Below are 21,732 nucleotides of genomic sequence, written 5' to 3' on the forward strand. Positions count from 1 at the left end.
TTAACTAGTCGAAGAGATAAATTTATTTCCTTACATCATTAGATACTTTATACTCTATGCTTAATTTAGAGCTGAAAATGTAGGATGGATTGGGCCAGCCCAATTTAAGAGGTCAAGTCTGGCCCATGTGGTTAGGACTGTGTTTAGTGACAGGACCCATATCGATACCTCCATTTCCATCCCCAAACATCGAATAACCCAAAACCCATTTATTTTCACGCTTGAAGCTAACCAACCCGAGCTTTGTGCAACTCTCAGCAAACAAGAAACCGAAACATTAGGAGCCAAGGAGGAACAAAGCGAGCACCACAATGGAAACAACGACCAAAGAAATCGATGCTTCGGAAATTGAGTACGTGACTTATGGTGGCGAGCATCACCTCCCACTTATCATGAACCTCGTCGATCAAGAGCTCAGCGAACCGTACTCTATCTTCACGTACCGTTACTTCGTCTATCTCTGGCCTCAGCTTTCTTTCCTGGTCCCATTACTTTTAACTTTCCACTTTTTCTTTTAATTTTTTCAATTTCATCTTCAGCAATTTAATTTCGGAAAACAATTTCTGTGTTTTGTTTTAGGCGTTCCACAACGGTAAATGTGTAGGCACGGTGGTTTGTAAGATGGGAGAACATCGTAACACTTTCAGAGGGTACATTGCAATGCTGGTTGTAATCAATTCCTACAGAGGAAAAGGCATTGGTAATTCACTTGTTATTATGCCTTTGTTTTTTCCTTTCCATCATGCGCCGATTTTATATGTCATAGAAAGTGTTAGTGGTTTAAATTGCAGACCGCATATACATCGCGGCGGTGTCATGTGTGACTCCAAATCACAATAACACGGGCGCATCCGGCCGCAATGCAACTGCATTGAAAACCGCATCGGATTCAAAAATATTTTTTTAACCACAAAATAATTCACATCGCAATGACCGTAATTGCAGTTACCACAATCGTTATCACAATCACGACAGCAACCGGAATTTAAAACACTGGAAAGTGTTATTCATGCTTAATGAAAAAAAAAGAATAAATCATCAATTTGGTCCGTGACAAAAGATTAAAGGTTCTCACAGGGACCAAATTGGACTGATTTTTTGCGAAGTGTAGAACCAAATTGAAGTTTTTGTAATCTCAATGTCCAAATTGAAGTTTTTGTAATCTCAATGACCAAATTGACCAGTAGCGTCATACTGTCATTCTCCAAGAAATCCAATGTTTTATGTTGTTTCGTTGGTAAAATGTCAACCAGAAAATAAATTCAAGATAGCAAATATGAAAGTCCCGTGTTCATAGTTTTGAAGTGTGGTAGCGGGTATAATGTCTTCACCTCAATTGCGGAAAGTAGCTAGAAAATGGCCAAAGTTGTAATATTGGCAGCAATATTGTAATTTAAAAATTGCAATATTGGCAGCAATTTAAAATCTGCCTTGTGTAAATGGACATACTAGACAAAATTAGGTTTAGATATGAATGCATTAGAGAGAGTTGGATAGCATCTATTATAGAGAACGTAGTAGAATCTTGCCTAAGGTGGGTTTTGGTATATCCATTAGAAGCGCCCTATTAGGGAGAGTAGATCATACATAATGTAGCCCAATCACTAGAGACCGAGGGGGAGGGAGACCAAGAAATATTAGAGTAAATCACACTCACTCCCTTCAAGTTTGAGGATATTAAACTCAGCTCCATTTTTCTTAAAAAAATATCACCCACCCCAATGGACTAACTATCCTGTCAAGTTGTCCTTCTAATTAAGCATAATTTACCAACCCAAGTTCATATATTTGCAAGTTACATTTTTTGCCTTGAAAAAAGGAAAAAAAAAAAGTGCAATCGAGAGAAAGCAAACTATACCTTTTCAGAATAGATAAAGATTACACTTCAAATACAGAGAGCTTGTGCAAAGTATCATTTGGGAAACAATATAAATGAAAACATTCACAAGGTCTGGCCCCAACACAGCCATAGTCAAGCCAAATGTATCAGATTATGAAACTTATCCTTTGTAACCAAACCATACACAGTGGTATGAATTGTGAATAAAAGACAAAAATAGTAAAAAACTATTTGCATATTAGCACATGCCAGCAGTACTGCTTCCTCTTCTCCAATTATGGCATTCACACTGCACACTTCTTCAATTGCAGCTCTGCCTTCTCACAAATTTCTTCCCCTTCTTCCATGCCATCCATTCTCTCTATCTCTAGATCTTTCACTCTAACCTCATGTAAATTGCTTAGAAAATTATGTAGTTACCTTCGTTACTCTTGTTTTGGGAGGGTACGTTTGCAGACCCATTTTAGATGTGTTTATTTATGCTAAAATGGTGAATTTGTTTTTGCCTCGGGCTGCAATTAGTAAAAGGTGGGTCCTTGTGGAGTGTGATTGTTAGCAATGTTAAGTGGTTGTGGCTTTGCAGGGTCAGCTGTGGGCGGAAGATTTATGTAGGAAGGTATTCATGGGATAAAGGGAAGTGTCTCAGCCAGTTGCATTTTTATGGCAACAATAGTTCTTCACCAAACTCACTTGTGGTTCTCAATTTTTTTCCTTCTAAGAATAACACAATTGAACTAAGTGTGGATAAATTCATAAATCAAAGCTCTACTGATTTTCTTCTCCCTGTGCCAGGACACCTCCATTAGTGAATGAGTCAACAGGCGCGGAGTGTAATATTTTCACAGTAATGAGTTTTATTATCATTGTAGCAAAGTTTAAGGAGTCAGTATAATTTATCCAAAATTATAAGTTCAACTGTCTAGAAGGATTTAGATGTCATTAATGTCTATAGACATGATTTATAATAGAATAGTAGTATAATCTCTTTTGATGCATGTAATGTAACCGATCCCACGTAAAGGTTATAGGCTTGATTGTTCTTGTTATATTTGCGCAGTTACTCTTATTATGATGTGATTATTAAAGACAATAGCAAAATGTTAGTGGTATGTTGCTAATGTTTGGCATGGCATTTTCTTAATTTGTTGCTTTGCAGCTACAGAACTTGTAACTAGGTCAATCAAGATGATGATGGAATCAGGCTGTGAAGAGGTATGTGTGGATGTATGTAATGTAACTATGTACATTGTGGGTCCATAGGAATGATTATCATAAATGGTTTCTATCCTATGATTCAAATGCTTTTATATAAGTACATCTTAGATAAATCTTTTAGCAATAGGTATTCTAAGATCTATAACAAATTTCCCATAAATGGGATAAAGGTGGTACACTCCCCAATTTCGAGTCACCCTTATTTATTCCTTTACCCCCTGGGAAGAGGTAGTTTTCACCCTTCATTGACATTCACTTCTTTTCCTTTCTTTCCTTTGCTTATGTTCTACCTTTAATCTCAACACACAACCAATTTTTTTGCCATTATTAATTGATTGCAATTTGATATAGTGATTAATAGAGAAAGTGGAGAAACTTTAAAAGAAAGTTGAAATTGGTAAATAGGGTGTATGTGTGATTGTTGTTGGACAGTTTCCTTGGATAGTGTTATATGTTTATTATATTGTAGTGTTGGGTCCCACAAAGTTCTGTATTTCACCTAGATAGGAGGGGGGTGAGGTGATTAGGTGGTACGGTACACAATTACCGTTGCTCGAATAACAAAAAGATTATACAATTTTCTTCACTGTTTAATCGATTAACTAATAATTTAATCGATTAACTGTTTCTGCATATGATCGATTATCTGAAGAACCTAATCGATTATTCAGTTCTTGGTCTTTGAAAAAACAGTTTTCTTTGATTTCCAAGATTACCAAGATTCAATCTGAACTTGTATGCACTCTTACAGATGATAACATACAGTTAATGCACAAAACATAATATGCAAATAACACAGAATAATATGCAAATAACACAGAATAATATGCAAATAACATAGAATAATATGTATGTCTAGTTAAGTAAATCAAGTAATACGGAAACGTAAAAAGTTAAGGGTAAAGAAGAATGAGACATGACTTTTATCCTGGTTCGTTTGCTTGCCCATGTGCAAACTATATCCAGGCTTCCCCTTCTGATCTCGGATGATTTTCTTCACTATAGAAACCAATGTATTTTACAAAACACACGTCCAATACACTCTACAAACGCTCCCTTAGCCCTAGAGTCTCCCACACGATTTACCTCCAACCTGCCTCTTTCGGATACTCAACACCTACTTATGGTATAGCCCCAACTGTTGATAACTCTCGACCATGATCTTTGTAAAGTGTGAAGATACACAACCTAACCGCAGCTAGGATTTTCCCAAACCAATTCTCTATCCATGGTGATACGAATCACCAAGAGAAGATGTTTATGCCAACGTCTATACAAAACAAATTGTTGTACCTATATGTGCTGAATATACACCCTTCCAGAATATAAGAACCCTTCTACAAGTCTCACAAACTCAGAATATAGAAATGTGAGAGACAAGGTTTCTTTGCACAAGATTTGACAATGTAATTCTTGGAAATCTTTCTCTAAAGATTCATAAAGATTCTTTTTCTCCCTTTTCTCTCTTTTTCAAAAACACTTAGGAAAATCTCTCTTTGAATATGAAAGTGTACGAGCAATGTGATTTTCGAAAATATGTGTAATCAATGTTTGTGTGTTATTATGCAAAATGGAAAAAGTTGGGTTAATATACAGTTCTGTTTTCTACTGCAGATAATCGATTATCACTTATTCTAATCGATTCTTTAAAATTCAAGAAATCAGAAACTATAACTACCATTAATCGATTAAACTCATACTTAATCGATTAGTGGGTTCGCAATTTTGCATAATTTAATCGATTGAATACACCTTAATCGATTAAGGTTTTCTGAAAAAGATATTTCAAAGTGATATGAACCTCCTATATTATTTGTAAAAAATTGATGCATGACTTTGAATGATGTATGATTTAAAACTCTTTTTAATGTATCAAAATCATATACTCATGTATTTATACATGTGCATGTAAATGATGTATGTATACATATAAGTCTCATTTTAGTTATGAACTTTTGATCAATTTTACGTTGTGAGACTTCAATTAAGGTTCACCTAGCCTAGACTCTATACATAAGCATTTTAAGACCTAAGAAAGATAGAAAAACACTTAGCCTCTAGATCTTCTTGAATGTTTGAGCTTGAGTCTTGACTTTTGACTTTGTTATTTGTTGATTTATTCATGTCTTCAAGCTTGTCCTTGATATACAACTTTTGTCCTCAACTTTGTTGTCACTCTTTTGTTTTTATCAACCTTTGTTGTCGATCTTTGTCTTTGTATCTTTATTTACAATATTTGTTGTCGATCTTTGTGCTCATCAAAATTTATGTGATACATGTTTGTATATACAATTTGTTTATTAATACATGCTTGCATTTACATGTAGGACATGCCAATAACTTGAATGACTCATTTTTCGCATATACCTCCATGCTGGTGACCCTTTACCTATAAATACTAGTAGATGGATCAAAGATCAGATAAAAATGACTCATTTGCTGATAAGCATTATTGAGTATTTAATGCATAACAGTCAATCCCAGACAGTGGGATGCCTCCTTTACAAAAGAAATAGTAAATATAACTTTGATACACATACTAATCATTATGAAGCATACTTCAATATCCTTCACATATCTATATCTGACACGAATTCAATGTTAATACTCTCCTATACTTCATTGATACCTGTCCATAAAGTATTGAAATTTATTTTGAAAAAAAAATTATAAATCTAATAGTTTTCGGATATTTTATGAGAACCTTACAATGTTTTTTTGATACCTCAGCAAACACCCATACTAGTGAAACTACCATACAAGAGCATTTTAAGAGAGAGAAAAGTATGACACACAATCAAAAGTAGAAGAAAGAAATATAACATTTAATCTATCAAGTTGAATTGGAGGGAGAGAGGACAAAACATGTTTATTGCATATATAGAAGAAAGAAGAGATTTTCACCATAATGATGATAAAAGATTAAACAAGATCAGTATAATTCATATTTGTAGACTATAAACAATAATCTTCTATAATATGATTTTTAGTTTGTATTTAGTGATTTCTATGAATTATGTTCTCTATTTTTAAATTCAAAACAATAATTGTATGTTTATTATGGTTTATGCATTTTATGCGATATTTTATGTTCATATCCAAAACTTATTTTATCATGTAATTTTCAAGAATATGTATATCGACGCATCAGATATATGTCGTATCCGATACTCGTACTAACATGTATAGTTTAGAAACACAACGACCATTAATGTGAAGCATAATGGTAAGTTAGTAATAACAAAAGTCAATGTTGGATCCCACAGGGCTGTATATTTTACCTAGAGAGAGGTGAATAGGTGATACACAATTATAGTTGCTCGATTAACAAAATTATTTTACAATTTTCTGCAGTGTTTAATCGATTAACTAATGATTGAATTGATTAACTACTTGTGCATATAATGGATTATCTCAAGAACCTAATCGATTATTTAGTTCTTGTTCTTTGAAAACAGTTTTCTTTGATCTCCAAGATTATCGAGATTTAACTAAACTTATATGCACTCTTACGGATAATTAAGTATAGTAAATGCACAAAACAGAATATGCAAATAACTCAGAATAACATGCATGTCAAGTTAAGTAAATTAAGTAATACGGAAACGTAAAGAGCTAAGGGTTAAGAATGAGACACATCTTTTATCCTAGTTCGTTTGCTTGTCCACGTGCAAACTACATTCCGACCTCCCCTTCTGATCTCGGGAGATTTTTCTTCAATATGAAATTGAAACCAATGTATTTACAAACACATTTTCCAATTTGACACTTCTACTTGCACTCCTTTCTTGAACTCTAAGCCAAGCAATGCGACTTTACCTTCTCTCGCCTCTTTCGGATACTTCACCTACTCGCGATCTGTTCTAGCCCATTCTTGCTTCTTTTCAAGACCCTTGTATGAAGCAGTTAAGGTAACCATCTAACTGCAGCTAGGATTTTCCCAAACCAATTTTTTATCAATGGTGATACTAAACACACCAAGAGAATGTATTCATGCCAATGTCTAAACTAAACAAGTTGTTGCACCTATGTGTGTTGAATATACAGTCTTACAAAATCTAAGAATCCTTCTACAAGTCTCACAAACTCAGAATACAGAAATGTGAGATGCAAGGTTTCATTGCATGATTTGACAATATGCTTCTTTGAAAATCTTTCTAAGGATTCATAAAGATTCTCCCATTTCTCTCTTTTTGAAAAAACACTTGAAAATCTCTCTTTTGATATGAAAGTGTATGAACAATGTGATTTTTAAAAATTGTGTATCTTCTATGTTGTGTGTTATATGTGCAAAATAGAGAAAGTTTGGTTAATATACAATTCCATTTTCTGGTGCAGGTGATCGATTATCGATTCTTTAAAATTAAGAAACCATAAACTGTAACTAACATTAATCAGTTAAACCCATATTGAATCGATTAAACGGTTCCCAATTTTTCATTGCTTAATCGATTAAAATAACTCTTAATCGATTAACGTGTTTTCGGAAAAGATATTTCAGTATGATATGAACCTCCTACATGATTTGTAAAAATATGATGCATGACTTTGAATGATATATGATTTAAAACTCTTTTTAAATGCATCAAAATCATATGATCATGTATTTATGCATGTGTATGAAAATCATGTATGTATGCATGTAAGTCTCATTTTAGTTATGATTAATTTTAGGTTGTGAGACTTCCATTAGGGTTCATGCCTAGACTCTTTCTAAGCAAACATATTAAGACCTAATAAAGATATAAAAACGCTTAGCTTCTAGATCTTCTTGAATGCTTTAGCTTGAGTGAACTTGAGTCTTGACTTTTGACTTTGTTGTTTGTTGATTTGTTCATGCCTTCAAGCTTGTCCTTGATATACAACATTTGTCTTCATCAATCTTTATTGTTGATGTTTGTCTTTATCAAACTTTGTCTTCATTAAAATCTATGTGATCCATACTTGCATTCACACTCAACAATACAAAGGTGGGTCTGGGTAGAGAAGGCTACATGAAACAAGTGTTGGTGCTGGGAACTTGTCAAAACAGAGTGCAGTGAATGTGAAATAGAAATAGTCTGTTAGGAACTTGTTGAGATGGGGGTGGGTGTTGCTGAAATAAAATTGAAGGAAGAGGGTAGTTTTTTGTGTTATGGGCTTGTGCGAGGAAGAAGAAGGCAGGTCTGCGCAACGGCTTGTCGCTGGAATTGTGAAAGGAAAAGAAGGTCTAGGTTGGTGGAAGAGGCAGTTTAAGTATGGATAAAACAATGATTTACTGATTTATGTTAAGGGTAAAAAAGATATTTTATAAGATAAGAGGCAAAATAAGGATTTGCTGACTTAAAAAGCTTAGATTAGAACTTTGGCGAGTTAAGTGAGGCAAAATTGTAAAAAATAGAGGGAAGAAATGTTGAAGAAAACCTAATTTGAGCTGCTGGTGAAGGTGGCTGGCTGTGACTGCAAAATGCGATGCAGCACGTGTGTCATGTCATGGCCATGCACCGCTCAGCCACGCCTCGATATTGGTGCTATAGTGTCCCTTTATTACTCACCTATTATACTATTTGTAATTTCTTGTATTCTGGCCTTCTATCTTTTGATCTGTTTTGTGAAACACCCTTGGAATGCCATATTTTTCATTTTATTATAATCCTTGTTCTTTAGTTTCACATATTTTTCCTTATTGAGTTTCATCAACTAATTATGTGCACATAGCTTAAGCCAGAACTGTCTATAAATTGGACTGGAGAGGCCAAACTTCATGGTCAGACTACAATAGGAAGCGCTTGAATGAAGTCAAAGGTGGGATTATGGTAACTCATATTCTTCTTTATGCATTTGTGCAGGTTACATTGGAAGCGGAAGTCACAAATAAAGGAGCACTGGCACTGTATAGTCGCCTCGGCTTTATTCGGGCGAAGCGTCTCTTTCACTACTATTTGAATGGAGTTGATGCTTTCCGTCTGAAGCTACTATTTCCTCGCCCAGAGTTGCACCATCTCAGTGATGCACCATTTGAAGAATGATTTGATTCCATGGTTGCTTGTGTGTTCTAAACGAAACAAGAAACCTTTGGGAACATATTTCTGTACAATTGATTACACATCAATTCTGACATTATATTTTTTTTGTAGAATAACTCCTTTAGGTGAAATGACTATAAAGTAACTCAGTGGCTTTGTGGTCGATTATTTGTTTTTCAGATGAAGGTCCTTAATCAAGCCACTCATCAAACCAAAGAGGCGTGTCTCGTCCAAATAAAAATAGAAAACTATAGATGCCCCACAACCTTGTTTGAAGATTTAAAAAGATAATAGTTCGACCAGAATTGATATACGGCCTTGTTATGTTAACCTGAAATGATCGTGGATCGACCCCTCCTCTTATCCAATTATTTATGAATTTGAGCTTCAACCCAAGTTCTATACCTATAAATAGGATGTATGTAGTTCAGTTTTATTGTGTGTCAGGTAGAGTTAAAGCTGTCAAAACGGGCTATTTGAACGAGTTTGAGTTAGCCTACACAGAATACAGGCAAAGTTAGACTAGAGAAAAAAACTTAGATTCAATTTATGTATATCAAATTATAGCTCAAATCCTCCCTAAGCGAGTTGTGGGTTGTGGCTGATCTGTATAATATTAAAAAAAATATTTAAATTCTAATCTATTTAATTTTTTTTAATATATATCATTTGATATTAACGTACACATTTTTTGACGCACTTGTTATATCCAATTCAACTAAGCCTAGATCTAATGCCTCGTGTTGGATTTAAGATGCGATATCAAGTTCATTTATATGATTTTTTAACTTAACTTATTTATTAAATCTTTCATTCCTATCACACTCTCACTTTATTACGCAAAATAATTTGTGAGATCACTTTAATATATAAATATTTGGACACTATAAAAAATAATATCATGCTAGATTCTAATAATGAAGTATAGACTCAAGTTCAGAAGGAACTCTATATGTCAAAGTATAGCCACCATTATAATATATCAACATCATTATTTAATTTATGTAGGAAGATCATTTGTATGGTCATTAACCTTCAGAAAAGTATGGCTATGCTGATCTAGTGTCATACGCTTTAAATGTTGTTGATGATATCAGTAATTGTGAACCACAGTCATATGAAGAAGCTATCAACAATAAAGAAGCTTTCAAATGGATTTCTACCATGGCAGAGCAAATTGAGTCTCTTCATAAGAATCATACTTGGGTTCTTGTGAAGCGGCCGAAGGCTCAAAAGATTGTTGGATGCAAATGGGTCTTTAAGAAGAAGGAAGGAATCTCTGGAGTTGAGGTCTTTAAGAAGAAGGAAGGAATCCCTGGAGTTGAAGATGCAAGATTCAAGGCGCGATTAGTGGCCAAAGGTTTTACAAAACGAGAAGGCATTGATTTCAATGAAGTTTTCTCTCATGTGGTAAAACATAGCTCTATTCGCATCCTACTTATAATTGTAGCTCACTTTGATATAGAACTTGAGCAACTAGATGTCAAAACGACATTCTTGCATGGTGAGTTGGAGGAACAAATCTACATGAAACAACCTGAAGGATTTGAAGTTCAAGGGATGAAAGATCATGTTGCTTGCTGAAGAAATCTTTATATGGCCTAAAGCAATCTTCCAGACAATGGGATCGACGATTTGACACCTTCATGCTTGAAAATGGATATTCCAGAAGTGAACATGATAGTTGCGTCTACTACAAGATGCTTGCAAATATGTCATTCATATATTTGCTTTTATATGTTGATGACATGTTGATCGCATGTAAGAACATGTCAGACATTAGAAACTTGAATGCTGAATTGAGCTCAGAGTTTGAAATGAAGGATTTGGGAGCTGGAAAGAAAATTCTGGGAATGGAGATTCAGAGGTATAGAAAAGAGGGGACACTTTTTCTATCACAAAAGAAGTACATTGAGAAAGTGTTGGAACGCTTTGGCATGCAAAATGCTTATCAACGCTTTCATTGTTAACTAGTATGAGTTAAATTTGGTTGTATGAAGTTCTCCATGATAAACAATTATGTTGTAATTTGTTTTGTTGTAAAAGTTAATGTTCTTTATCATGTTTTTGTTGTAAAAGTTAAAATAAATTAAATACACTATTAAGAAAGGAAAAGTGGAATCTTTATAGTTTAATGTTTATTCTCATTTGATTTGATATACTATTTTGTTATTGTATTTAAAGGGACATTCTGTAAAATAGATGAATAATATAATGTTTCACTTTGTAGCATTAATGTAATTTATAAATATTTATGTTATAAACATTGATCTACTTGTTATCAAATTTCATAACACTGACATTTACTATCTACTTTTTAATATAAGTTCATAGCACCACTATGTTCTAAAATAATTTTCATCTAAGACTTACTACCAAGCCAAAATACTCACAAAAGAAAAAAACGAGTAGTCCAAATCTGCACAGGTAAGTCCGGCTCGAACCCGATTTTCATATAGCCCAGTCACTCCTGGCTAAAAAATCTGAATTCAATAAAGAAAACCGAATATAATACCCCAAGCCTTTTGAATTTTCGGATTTTGGCAGACCGACCTGACTAAGCCCACCCATTTTGACATGTCTAGGCAAGAGCTATTCACTTTAACAATAAATAATGAATAATTAATTGTTCTTTCTTCTATCTAGTGTTATGATACTGGTGTTAATATGTTTACTCATGTAATATTGTTGGTAACTTATTTGTATCTCATAAGTATATCGAGCAAGGATCAGGAGGAGTTGAACTCAAATACTTTATCTATAATAATTGAACTTAGGCTCTAAGTCACGGAAGTCGTCTTAGTCATTCTTGTGTCACATTGGAATGCCACAAAGTATAAGTAATAATAAACGTCGTTGTCACGTAAGTAGAAGATAGGCCCAGTTAGGCATAAATTATGTGACCTTGGAGGGAGCACTATTTAGTATTTGGGTTAACTCACTTTCATAAGTTAAATTTTGATGGAAGAGTTTGGTTAATTAGGATTCATGTATATCAACGTGGTTCCCCAAATCCTCTAAGCTTCATTATCATATCTTATCCAAACTAATGTCAGCCAATTTTCTAATCATATCTTTATTTTATATTTTAGTTTCTCTTTAATTTCATATCTATTTTCCAAGTGTTTAAATTAATTAGAGAGAGTTTAAAAAGTATTTACAGTTTCTCCGTGATCAATATCTTTTGATTGCTTGCGCAGAAAACCTTACACTCGCAGTATTGTGCACAAGTCTTTTTGTAATTTCAAACATCTTTGTATTATATTTTGCTTTCTCTTGGAACATCCATAGGTTGTTGATTGAAGTATTTGCAAAGCACTAGTGGTTCTAGGACTTCAAGTGCAACTGACTTATAAACTAAGTGGACTTTTCGTAAAAGACAGCAACATGAGGAAAAGGCAAGAGAAAGACGTGAACATATGCAAGCAATGGCTATTCATGACAAGAACAGGCCGTTAAGGATTATGTAGCACCTCATGTTTGAAGGTTGCACTCGGGATTGTAAGACTAACTATAAAAGCATAGCATTTCACCATATCACTTCATATTCTCTCTACGAAAAGGAAGAACCAACCTCTAAAGGACCTAAATGATCAAGTAGATGTGTTCTTAGAATTTTGTGAGGCACTTCGAATTGAAAGCACCATTGGTGATTTTATTCACCTTCGCCTATTACCATCATCATGCAGAGATAATGTAAAGGTGTAGTTTAAGTCTATGCCTACTGTCACATTTACAACTTGCGACTAGTTGGAGTAAGCTTTCTTGAACAAGTTCTTCCCTCCCTCCAAGTGATGTGTGCCAAAGGAGCACCCTACTATTTGAAAGGCAATGGTATAAAAGTCCACACAATTCGTGAGAGTACCATTTTAATAAGGGTGAATGGGGGTGCTAATACCTTCCATGGTCCATAATCAACTATTAAACGCAGAGGAACTCTTGTCCAACAAACTATTTTATTCAATTTGAGTATAAAAGAGAGTTTTCTACTTTTTAGGCATAAAAATGTAGCAACGACTCCAAAAAGTGATGTAGCTAGTGTTCAACCGAAAATTGGGACATAACATCTTTGTAGCTTGCTATGTTCCTTTAACACACTATAAAGATACCAATAAGCCCAATGGGTCTTGAGGCACACCTAGAAAATAAAGTTAGTTTGACGATTTATGTACCTAAGTTGTCTTGGGTCCTTTTGAGTTAGCATTGGGATTATGTCTCTTTACTATTTACATATAAGTACCATTTTGAAATTACATGAGTAATATGTTTATCCATGAAGCCATGATAGAAACAAGCAGGTGATGAATGTTGATTATCATAATAATGCACCACTAGTTTTCCAAATGATACCTTTTTTCTTATGAGTGTTGTATCCTAGTCTAGATCTATTTCCTGTAAGAATGAGGTTGCAACTAAGAGGGGGGGTGAATTAGTTGACTTAAAATTATGGCCAATTTTTCTGAAAAATCAACGGAAAATATATGCAGAAAAATAATCAAGATAAAATGAAAGTGATAAGGGAGAAGAAAGTACACAAAGATTTTATACTGGTTCACCTTCTTGTCCACCGAAGTCTACGTCCATTACTCTTGTATCACAAAAGATTTCTTCACTAAGAATTATGAGTTGTAATTACAATATCTCACCCCGAGATTTCTATGTACCTTACACACTCCCTAATTCTTATTCACTCTTGGAAAACACCTTTCCAAGTGATCCTAATCCCCTTTCTTTTCACACCATGTGAAAGAAAGTATTCAGCAACAATATTGAAGAATGTACAACTATGGCAGATTGCCTTTACAAGTATGACACTAGTATAATTTGCAATCCAATCAACTCTTTAAGTATACTAAATAATAATGCTCTTTTAGAAAACTTTGAACACACTTCTAAGCAACTTCAGAAAATTAACTTTTGAAAGTTTCAGTGCTAGTTGCAAAAAGTGTAGAGAAATAACTTCAGAATAAGTTTAAGAGCTTTTGGAAATTTTACGAGAGTTGTGTATTGTTGTGTGTTTGTGTTGTGAGAGTTAGAGCCTTTATATAGACTTTCCAAACACCCATGGTGCCTTTCTGAAAGTGTAGGAGTTGTTTGAAGTGAAGAGATTTCGTTTGGAGTGAAAACATTTCATTTTGAAATCTGAAATCTCATGCAACAACTCTCAGTAATCGATTACTGATAGTAGGTAATCGATTACCCAAACTCTTTGTCCACTGTTTTTTTAAAAATGAATTAGAGTAATCGATTACACCATTTGGGTAATTGGTTACTCAACTTTTTCAAAACTGATAATCTGTTACTCAAACTCAGTAATGGATTACTGTGAACAGTTTTAAGTTGGATAACTCTTTTTCTCACACACGTAACTTGTTACTTAGATGAAGTAACCCGTTACACACTATTTTTGAAAAATGTTTTAAGTATTTTTAAAGTATTTCATTTTTCTTTAAAACTAGTTTGAGCAATCTACTTTGTATATTTAAGAGTTTTAGGATAGAAGTACCTATAGAGACTTAATCTAATTATATTGAAGCTTTAATCTTGTTTGTCTTCATAAGTATTCTTCATTTTCTTCTTTTTGGTGATGTTGGTGTTTTCATCAAAACCTTGCCAAGGTCACCAAGATCTTCTTGACAGTGTAATTTTCTTGAGAGCAGCATACTTTAAGATATATTGAAGTTGTGACTTGAGTATGCTCCCCCTATCTTGTATGCTCCCCCTTTCTTTCGGAGTAATGTGCCTGAAATAATTTTACAGAAAATACACTCCAAATTTTCTACCCCTTTTGACTTCATCAAAAAGTAGAAAGGCAAAGAGATTCTAGCACAATATATATAGCATACATACACTTTATAAAATCAAGAATATATCAATATGATAGTATATACTCATTTATGGATTAAGATATAGATAAGCAAGTATTGCAATGCATAAATAAGATGGTTCAATCAAATATCCAGAAATGGAACATTAAAGCACAAAACATCACATCATAAAGTATCTTGTCCAGGAATATGCAGCAATAACTTAAAAACAAATAAGAAGAAAAATTTGTTCGAGATTTGAAAATAATACAACCAGAAAATGCTAATAATAGATATTCTAAGATTCAAGCTCCGAATTGTCTTCATCAATATCCATGCTATCCATCCTTGAGGAGAGGCAATGAAGTTCATATTGGATTTGTTGATTCTGAGAGTCGAGAGCATCCATCCGGTTAGTTATGTAGCCTCGGAGAGAAAACAACTCATCCATAATCCTTTGGTTCGTAGGCATGACAGCAGATGAGAACGATTGAGCATGAAACTCAGACGGTTGTGGTTCAGGAGGATTAGGAGCTTCAGGTTCAGATAGTTCAACAAGAACAATCGGTTTATCGGTTATATGTTTATAGGTGCAGGTTCGAGGGTCTTGGGTGAAACCCGTTTTGTGGATCACTTCCACGTCAATTTGGCTTTCTCGAAGATTTAGAGGCACATGTGTTTCACCATTTGTAGAAACACCGAAATGCTGAAGAATGTTGGTTATGGAGATTGCATATGGCAAAGGACTTTGAGTATCTCTAACAGTCCACATTTGTCTCATTATCATTAGAACCCAATTGATCTTGATGTTAAACTTTAAAGCATACATCAATTGGAGTTCTATGTCACTTATTTGAGAATGATTTGAAAATTTTGGTAATATGACATAGCTCAAAAAATAATGAAGCAAACGGTCCTCAAGCTTGAGATATCCAACAGATAGGATGTCTCAGTTTTTGACAGTTTCTCCAAAGCCCTGTTGCTTACGCATTTCTATTTCCCTTTTTTAAAGTCTACATAACGAATGATAAAAATCCTTTCGATCATAATTATCCCATTCACATACAAGGCCGAAACTCGTTATGTTACCTTGAGAGGGTATGTTACATAACAATGAACTGAAAGTTTTAAGATCCAAAACAATGTCTTTTCCTTTGACATAGGAAGTAAGACGATTTTTCCAAAAGTTACAGTAAAATACTCGCACAAGTTCGGGATAAATGTCATTTGTTTCACAACAGAAGTCAAAAAGGTTTTGTTGACGAAAAAGATAAGGGAAAAGAAAATGTTCAATCTCAAAATTGTCAACATTACCGAATTTAGGAGTAAAAATGGTGCGACCATGGAAGTGCTCCTCAAATATCTTGCGTTGCTCATCATTAGCAAGAAGCCTTGTCAAATCCAGAGGGTTACACTCCAAGGATGTTGTTCCTTGACTCCTTTGAGAGGTATTAGAGCGTTGTTTCTTTGATCTAGAAGAAGAAGCCATGGATTTGAGATTTTGAAATTTTAGGTTTTTGAAGATTTTGGGGTGTTTTGATTTAAGCCACTAATCACGAAAATGATTGGTTAGAAGTGTTTGGAATAAAAAATGTGAAAGTAATGGAAAAAAATATCTTGAAACGGATCAAAAACAAGGTTTTTAGAGGTTGAGAGGGTTTGAGAAGGAGAGAGCACGAGTTGAGTGAGGAAGATGAGTTTGAAAAAGTTAAAAAAATGCAGAAATTACATATATAACAGCATAGAGTAATCGGTTACTCATTTTGACTAATCGATTACTCAAAAATAAATTTTTAAAATTTTCAAACAACAACTTGGAGTAATCGATTACTCACTTTGGGTAATCGGTTACTGAAACACGTTGTTCAACCCTGTAATCGGTTACTCTCCAGTGTAATTGATTACTGACCCCATAAAAGCTTATTTTTAGGCAAAATTAAGCTATGAAAATTATTTTTAACCCAAAAATTTAAGTTTTTGAACACAAATAAATATATTTAAGATTAAGTAGGCATGAGATAATCATAATGAAGAAAACATATAATCATATAAGCATGTTAAGACAAGTAAGCTTCATCAAGAATGCCTAATTCAAGTCTAATTTTGTAAAAAGGTTCCTTTGCCAAGGGCTTAATGAAAATGTCTGCTAGTTGGTTATAAGTATCAACAAATTTTATAGACACATCCTTCTTTTGAACATAGTTCCTAAGGAAATGATGCCTTATATCTATGTGTTTTGTTCTAGAATTCATAATAGGATTATTTGTAAGGTTTATAGCACTAGTATTATCACATTTCAGTGGAGTGCAGCCTAAGTCTAAGCCATAATCTTGTAATTGTTGCTTAAGCCACGACACTTGGGCACAACATCTACCTGCTACTATATATTCAGCCTCAGTAGTGCTTAGCGCAACATATGCTTGTATCTTGCAAGACCAAGAGACTAAAGCATTGCCTAAAATATGAAAAGTACCACTTGTACTTTTCCTTTCAAATTTACATCCGGCAAAATCTGAATCTGAATATCCAACCAATTCACATATATTTCCTTTTGGATACCATAGTCCAACTTCAGTTGTACCTTTAAGATATTTCATAATTCTCTTAACAACAACTAAGTGTGATTCTTTTGGTTTAGACTGATAATGTTCACACAGACATACACTAAACATGATATCAGGTCTACTGGCAGTTAAATATAGAAGACATCTGATCATACCTCGATACTTTGATATTTCAATACTTTTTCCACTTTCATTGGTATCAATGTATGTGCTAGATCCCATAGGAGTAGATATTGGCTTGCAGTCATCCATATCAAATCTTTTTAGCTTATCCCTGCAATACTTGGTTTGACTCACAAAAATGCCATTATCAAGCTGTTTGATTTGTAGTCCAAGGTAGTAATTTAACTTTCCCATCATGGACATTTCAAATTCTCCTTGCATCATTTTGCCAAAGTCATTTCAATGATGCATTTATCTGGGTAGAACACCACATGAACTCCTTTGTCGCATAATTGACTTATGCTTAGAAGATTGTGCTTGAGTCCTTTAACATATAGTATACCTTCTATAGTTATTGAGGGTGGCTTTCCAATTCTACCAACTCCAAGAATTCTTCCCTTGTTGTTGTCACCATATGTGACATATCCTTTGTCCCTTGGAGTGAGGACAAAAAATTTAATTTTATTGCCCGTCATGTGTTTTGAGCAGCCACTATCCAAGTACCATAAATTGCAGACGACTCTCAACCTTTCCTACAAAAAAAAGTAAGTTTTGTTAGGTATCCAATATTCTTTGGATCCTAGATGGTTAGTACCTTTCTCAACCCATTTAAATTTTCCTAGGGGTACACCATATTTTCTAATTATGCATGTGTTTGGTGTATGCCCATGAATTTTACAGTATGTGCATATGGGTTGATGAATGTGTATCCTAGATTTTTCAAATGCATGGATACTTTTCTTTTGGACACTTGGTTTTTTTAAACCATGGCTTTTTGAATAGCCAAGACCTCTTCGGTCTATTGAGTGTCTTTGATCATTGATAATCTTTTCTAAGCTTTTACCACTGTTGTTTAGTTTATTAAGTTCAAGACTTAATGTTGCTACTTTGTTTTCAAGAGTGATGCAGTTTTGACAAGAGGATGAAGAAGGTTTGTTTCAAAATGCATCTATTTCAGACTTTTGTTTTAGAAACATTTTAGTTAATTTGACATATTCATCATGTAAATCATTAAATGTAGATTGAAGTTTGGAAGAAGAAAATAGATTAGAGTCGTTTACCTCTTCATCATCAGAATGATAAGATGCCATAAGTGATAGATGCACTTGCTCTTTGTTTTCTGTTTCAGATGCAGAACTAGTATCACTATCTTCCCAAGCAATGTATGCTCTTCGTCTAGTCTTTATATTATTCTTTCCTTTGAAAGAACCATTTTTCAAATTTGGACAATCCATCTTCATGTGACCTGGTTTGCCACATTCAAAACATGTAAAGTTTTGACTTGAGGTGGAGGCATCATTGCTTTTGGGGAATTTCTTTGTTTGACCAGTCTTTGCGCCTTTGTTCCTTTTTAGGAACTTGCTAAATTTCTTTACAAAGAGACTTATATTTTTGGTATTATATTTTTATGATTCATCTCCAGATGAGTCATATCTATCCACTTTTGCTTTTATAGAAATATTTTTCTTCTTTTTTTCTTGCTCCTCATGTTGATCAAGTTGGCTAAGTTGTAGTTCGTGTTCCTGCAGTTTGCCAAACAAAGTAGCCAAAGACATTTTGGATAAACTTTTCTTTTCAGAAATTGCAGTTACCTTTGGTTTCCAGATTCTGGTGAGTGATCTTAGAACTTTCAAGTTTAAGTCACTATTTTATAGAACTTTGCCAAGTGCAATAAGGTGATTGGTAAGATGAGTAAACCTCTTTTTTTAAATCAAGGATTTTCTCTCTAGGCTTCATACAAAACATTTCGTATTCCTGAGAAAGGGTGTTGAGTCTCAATCTTTTTACTTCCTCTGTTCCTTCGTGTGTGGTCTCAAGAGTATCCCAAATTTCTTTTGCAGATTTACAATTTGATACTCTAAAGAATTCATTAATACCGAGTGCGAAGGTGAGGATATTCTTCGCCTTTAAATCATATTGTACCTTCTTTTTGTCTTCATCGTTCCATGAAGATTTTGGCTTTATTTCCCTTATACTGTGGATAACAGTAAAGGGTATATATGGTCCTTCTTCAATGGCATTCCCTATGTCTAAGTCTTGAGATACAATAAAGTTCCTCATTCTAATTTTCCAGAAATCATAGCACTCTACAACAAAGCTTGGAGGGTGGTTGATGTTTGAACATTCTCCTAGGAATGATCTGGAGGCCATCTTGATGTAGGATCAGACTTGAGAGTATCTTACTCAAATATAGCTCTGCTGCCAATTGTAAGAACGAGGGGGGGGGGCTGAATTAGTTGACTTAAAATTATGGCCAATTTTTCTGCAAAATCAAGAGTTAACGTACAGCGAAAAATATATGCATAAAAATTATCCAGATAAAATGAAAGAGATAAGGGAGAAGAAAGTACACAAGGATTTTATACTGGTTCACCTCCTTGTCCACCGAAGGCTACATCCAGTACTCTTGTATCACAAGAGATTTCTTCACTAAGAATTATGAGTTGTAATTACAATATCTCACCTCGAGATTTATATGTACCTTACACACTCCCTAATTCTTATTCACTCTTGGAAAATACTTTTCCAAGTGATCCTAATCCCCTTTCTTTTCACACCCTGTGAAAGAAAGTATTCAGCAACAATATTGAAGAATGTACAACAATGGCAGATTGCCTTTATAAGTATGACAGTAGTATAACTTGCAATCTAATCAACTCTTTAAGTATACTAAATAATAATGCTCTTTTAGAAAACTTTGTACACACTTCTAAGCAACTTCAGAAAATTACCTTTCGAAAGTTTCAGTGCTAGTTGCAAAAAGTGTAGAGAAATAACTTCAGAATAAGTTTAAGAGCCGTTGGAAATTTTATAAGAGTTGTGTATTTTTGTGTGTTTGTGTTGTGAGAGTTAGAGCCTTTATATAGACTTTCCAAACACCCATGGTGCCTTTCTGAAAGTGTAGGAGTTGTTTGAAGTGAAGAGATTTCGTTTGGAGTGAAAACATTTCATTTTGAAATCTGAAATCTCATGCAATAGCTCTCAACAATCCATTACAGATAGTGGGTAATCGATTACCCAAACTCTCTTTCCACTGTTGTTTTAAAAACGAATTAGAGTAATCGATTACACCATTTGGGTAATCGGTTGCTCAACTTTTTCAAAACTGGTAATTTGTTACTCAAAGTCAATAATGGATTACTCTGAACAGTTTTAAGTTGGATAACTCTTTTTCTCACACAAGTAACTTGTTACTTCTATGAAGTAACCCGTTACACACTATTTTTGAAAAATGTTTTAAGTATTTTTCAAGTGTTTCATTTTTCTTTAAAAATAGTTTGAGCATGACTACTTTGTATATTTGAGAGTTTTAGGATAGAAGTACCTATATAGACTTAATCTAAGTTTCTTGAAGCTTTAATCTTCTTTGTCTTCATAAGTATTCTTCCTTTTCTTCTTTTTGGTGATGTTGGTGTCTTCATCAAAACTTTGCCAAGGTCTGGAGCAACGATCTTCTTCACATTTCCAACACTTTTTGTTTTTAAGGAAGGTATTCAAGTGTTTGTTTTCCATTGTGAAACTTGCAAGTGATTTTTTCAAATCATTATTTTCCTTTTCTAAATGCTTGCATTTTCAAAATTATGATCAACTACCTTTGTAGATGCACAATTACATGTGGAGTTAGCATATATAAACTCTAAGGTTTTTTTTTATGATTTAATTTATCTATCTCAACTTGAAGTTCTTTTAAATTCTTTTCATGCATCAAGATAAGCCTTTTAATTTTAATATTAATTCTAGCATGTTTCTTTATTTCTTCATGCATTTCTACAAAAGCATCAAAAAGTTCATCATAAGAAGGATGTATATTAGGATCGTTGTCACTAACCTCATTGTCGCTTAATTTGTGATGGCATTGTGTCATGAAGGAAAACTTAGCACTTTCTTCTATATATCCCAAAATGATCACTATCACTCGTCATCCTAAATTAATCTTCTTATATACAAAATGTAAAAGATATATAGTTCTAACAAATTTTGTTTATGAACTCTTGTTATACTTGTAAGATCAAGAAAGCCTTCTAAAACTATTTTTCTACACCAAATAACCGAGTAACAATTTAGTCAAAATAGATTATTGGTTTATTAGAACCTATTAATCGATTGTAAAAACATGACAATTTATTAATTGTTGCTCA

General features: G+C 33.8%; 1 protein-coding gene across 1 annotated transcript; it reads left to right on the plus strand.

Annotated features, from left to right (window-relative positions):
• LOC109333677 (N-alpha-acetyltransferase MAK3) lies at positions 173-9,223 on the plus strand. Its single transcript, XM_019569217.1, has 4 exons — positions 173-482; positions 580-700; positions 2,997-3,052; positions 8,884-9,223. The coding sequence occupies exons 1-4, from the start codon at positions 312-314 to the stop codon at positions 9,061-9,063; spliced, it is 528 nt and encodes a 175-aa protein (XP_019424762.1). The 5' UTR covers positions 173-311; the 3' UTR covers positions 9,064-9,223.

This window comes from Lupinus angustifolius, chromosome LG19 (assembly GCF_001865875.1).
Source record: "Lupinus angustifolius cultivar Tanjil chromosome LG19, LupAngTanjil_v1.0, whole genome shotgun sequence".
In the NCBI taxonomy this organism is placed as follows: Eukaryota; Viridiplantae; Streptophyta; class Magnoliopsida; order Fabales; family Fabaceae; genus Lupinus; species Lupinus angustifolius.

Coding starts and splice junctions, on each gene's coding strand:
- LOC109333677 (XM_019569217.1), top strand. CDS start 312: ATGGAAACAACGACCAAAGAAATCGATGCTTCGGAAATTGAGTACGTG. Junction 483..579: donor GGCCTCAGCTTTCTTTCCTG/GTCCCATTACTT, acceptor GTTTTGTTTTAG/GCGTTCCACAACGGTAAATG. Junction 701..2,996: donor CTACAGAGGAAAAGGCATTG/GTAATTCACTTG, acceptor GTTGCTTTGCAG/CTACAGAACTTGTAACTAGG.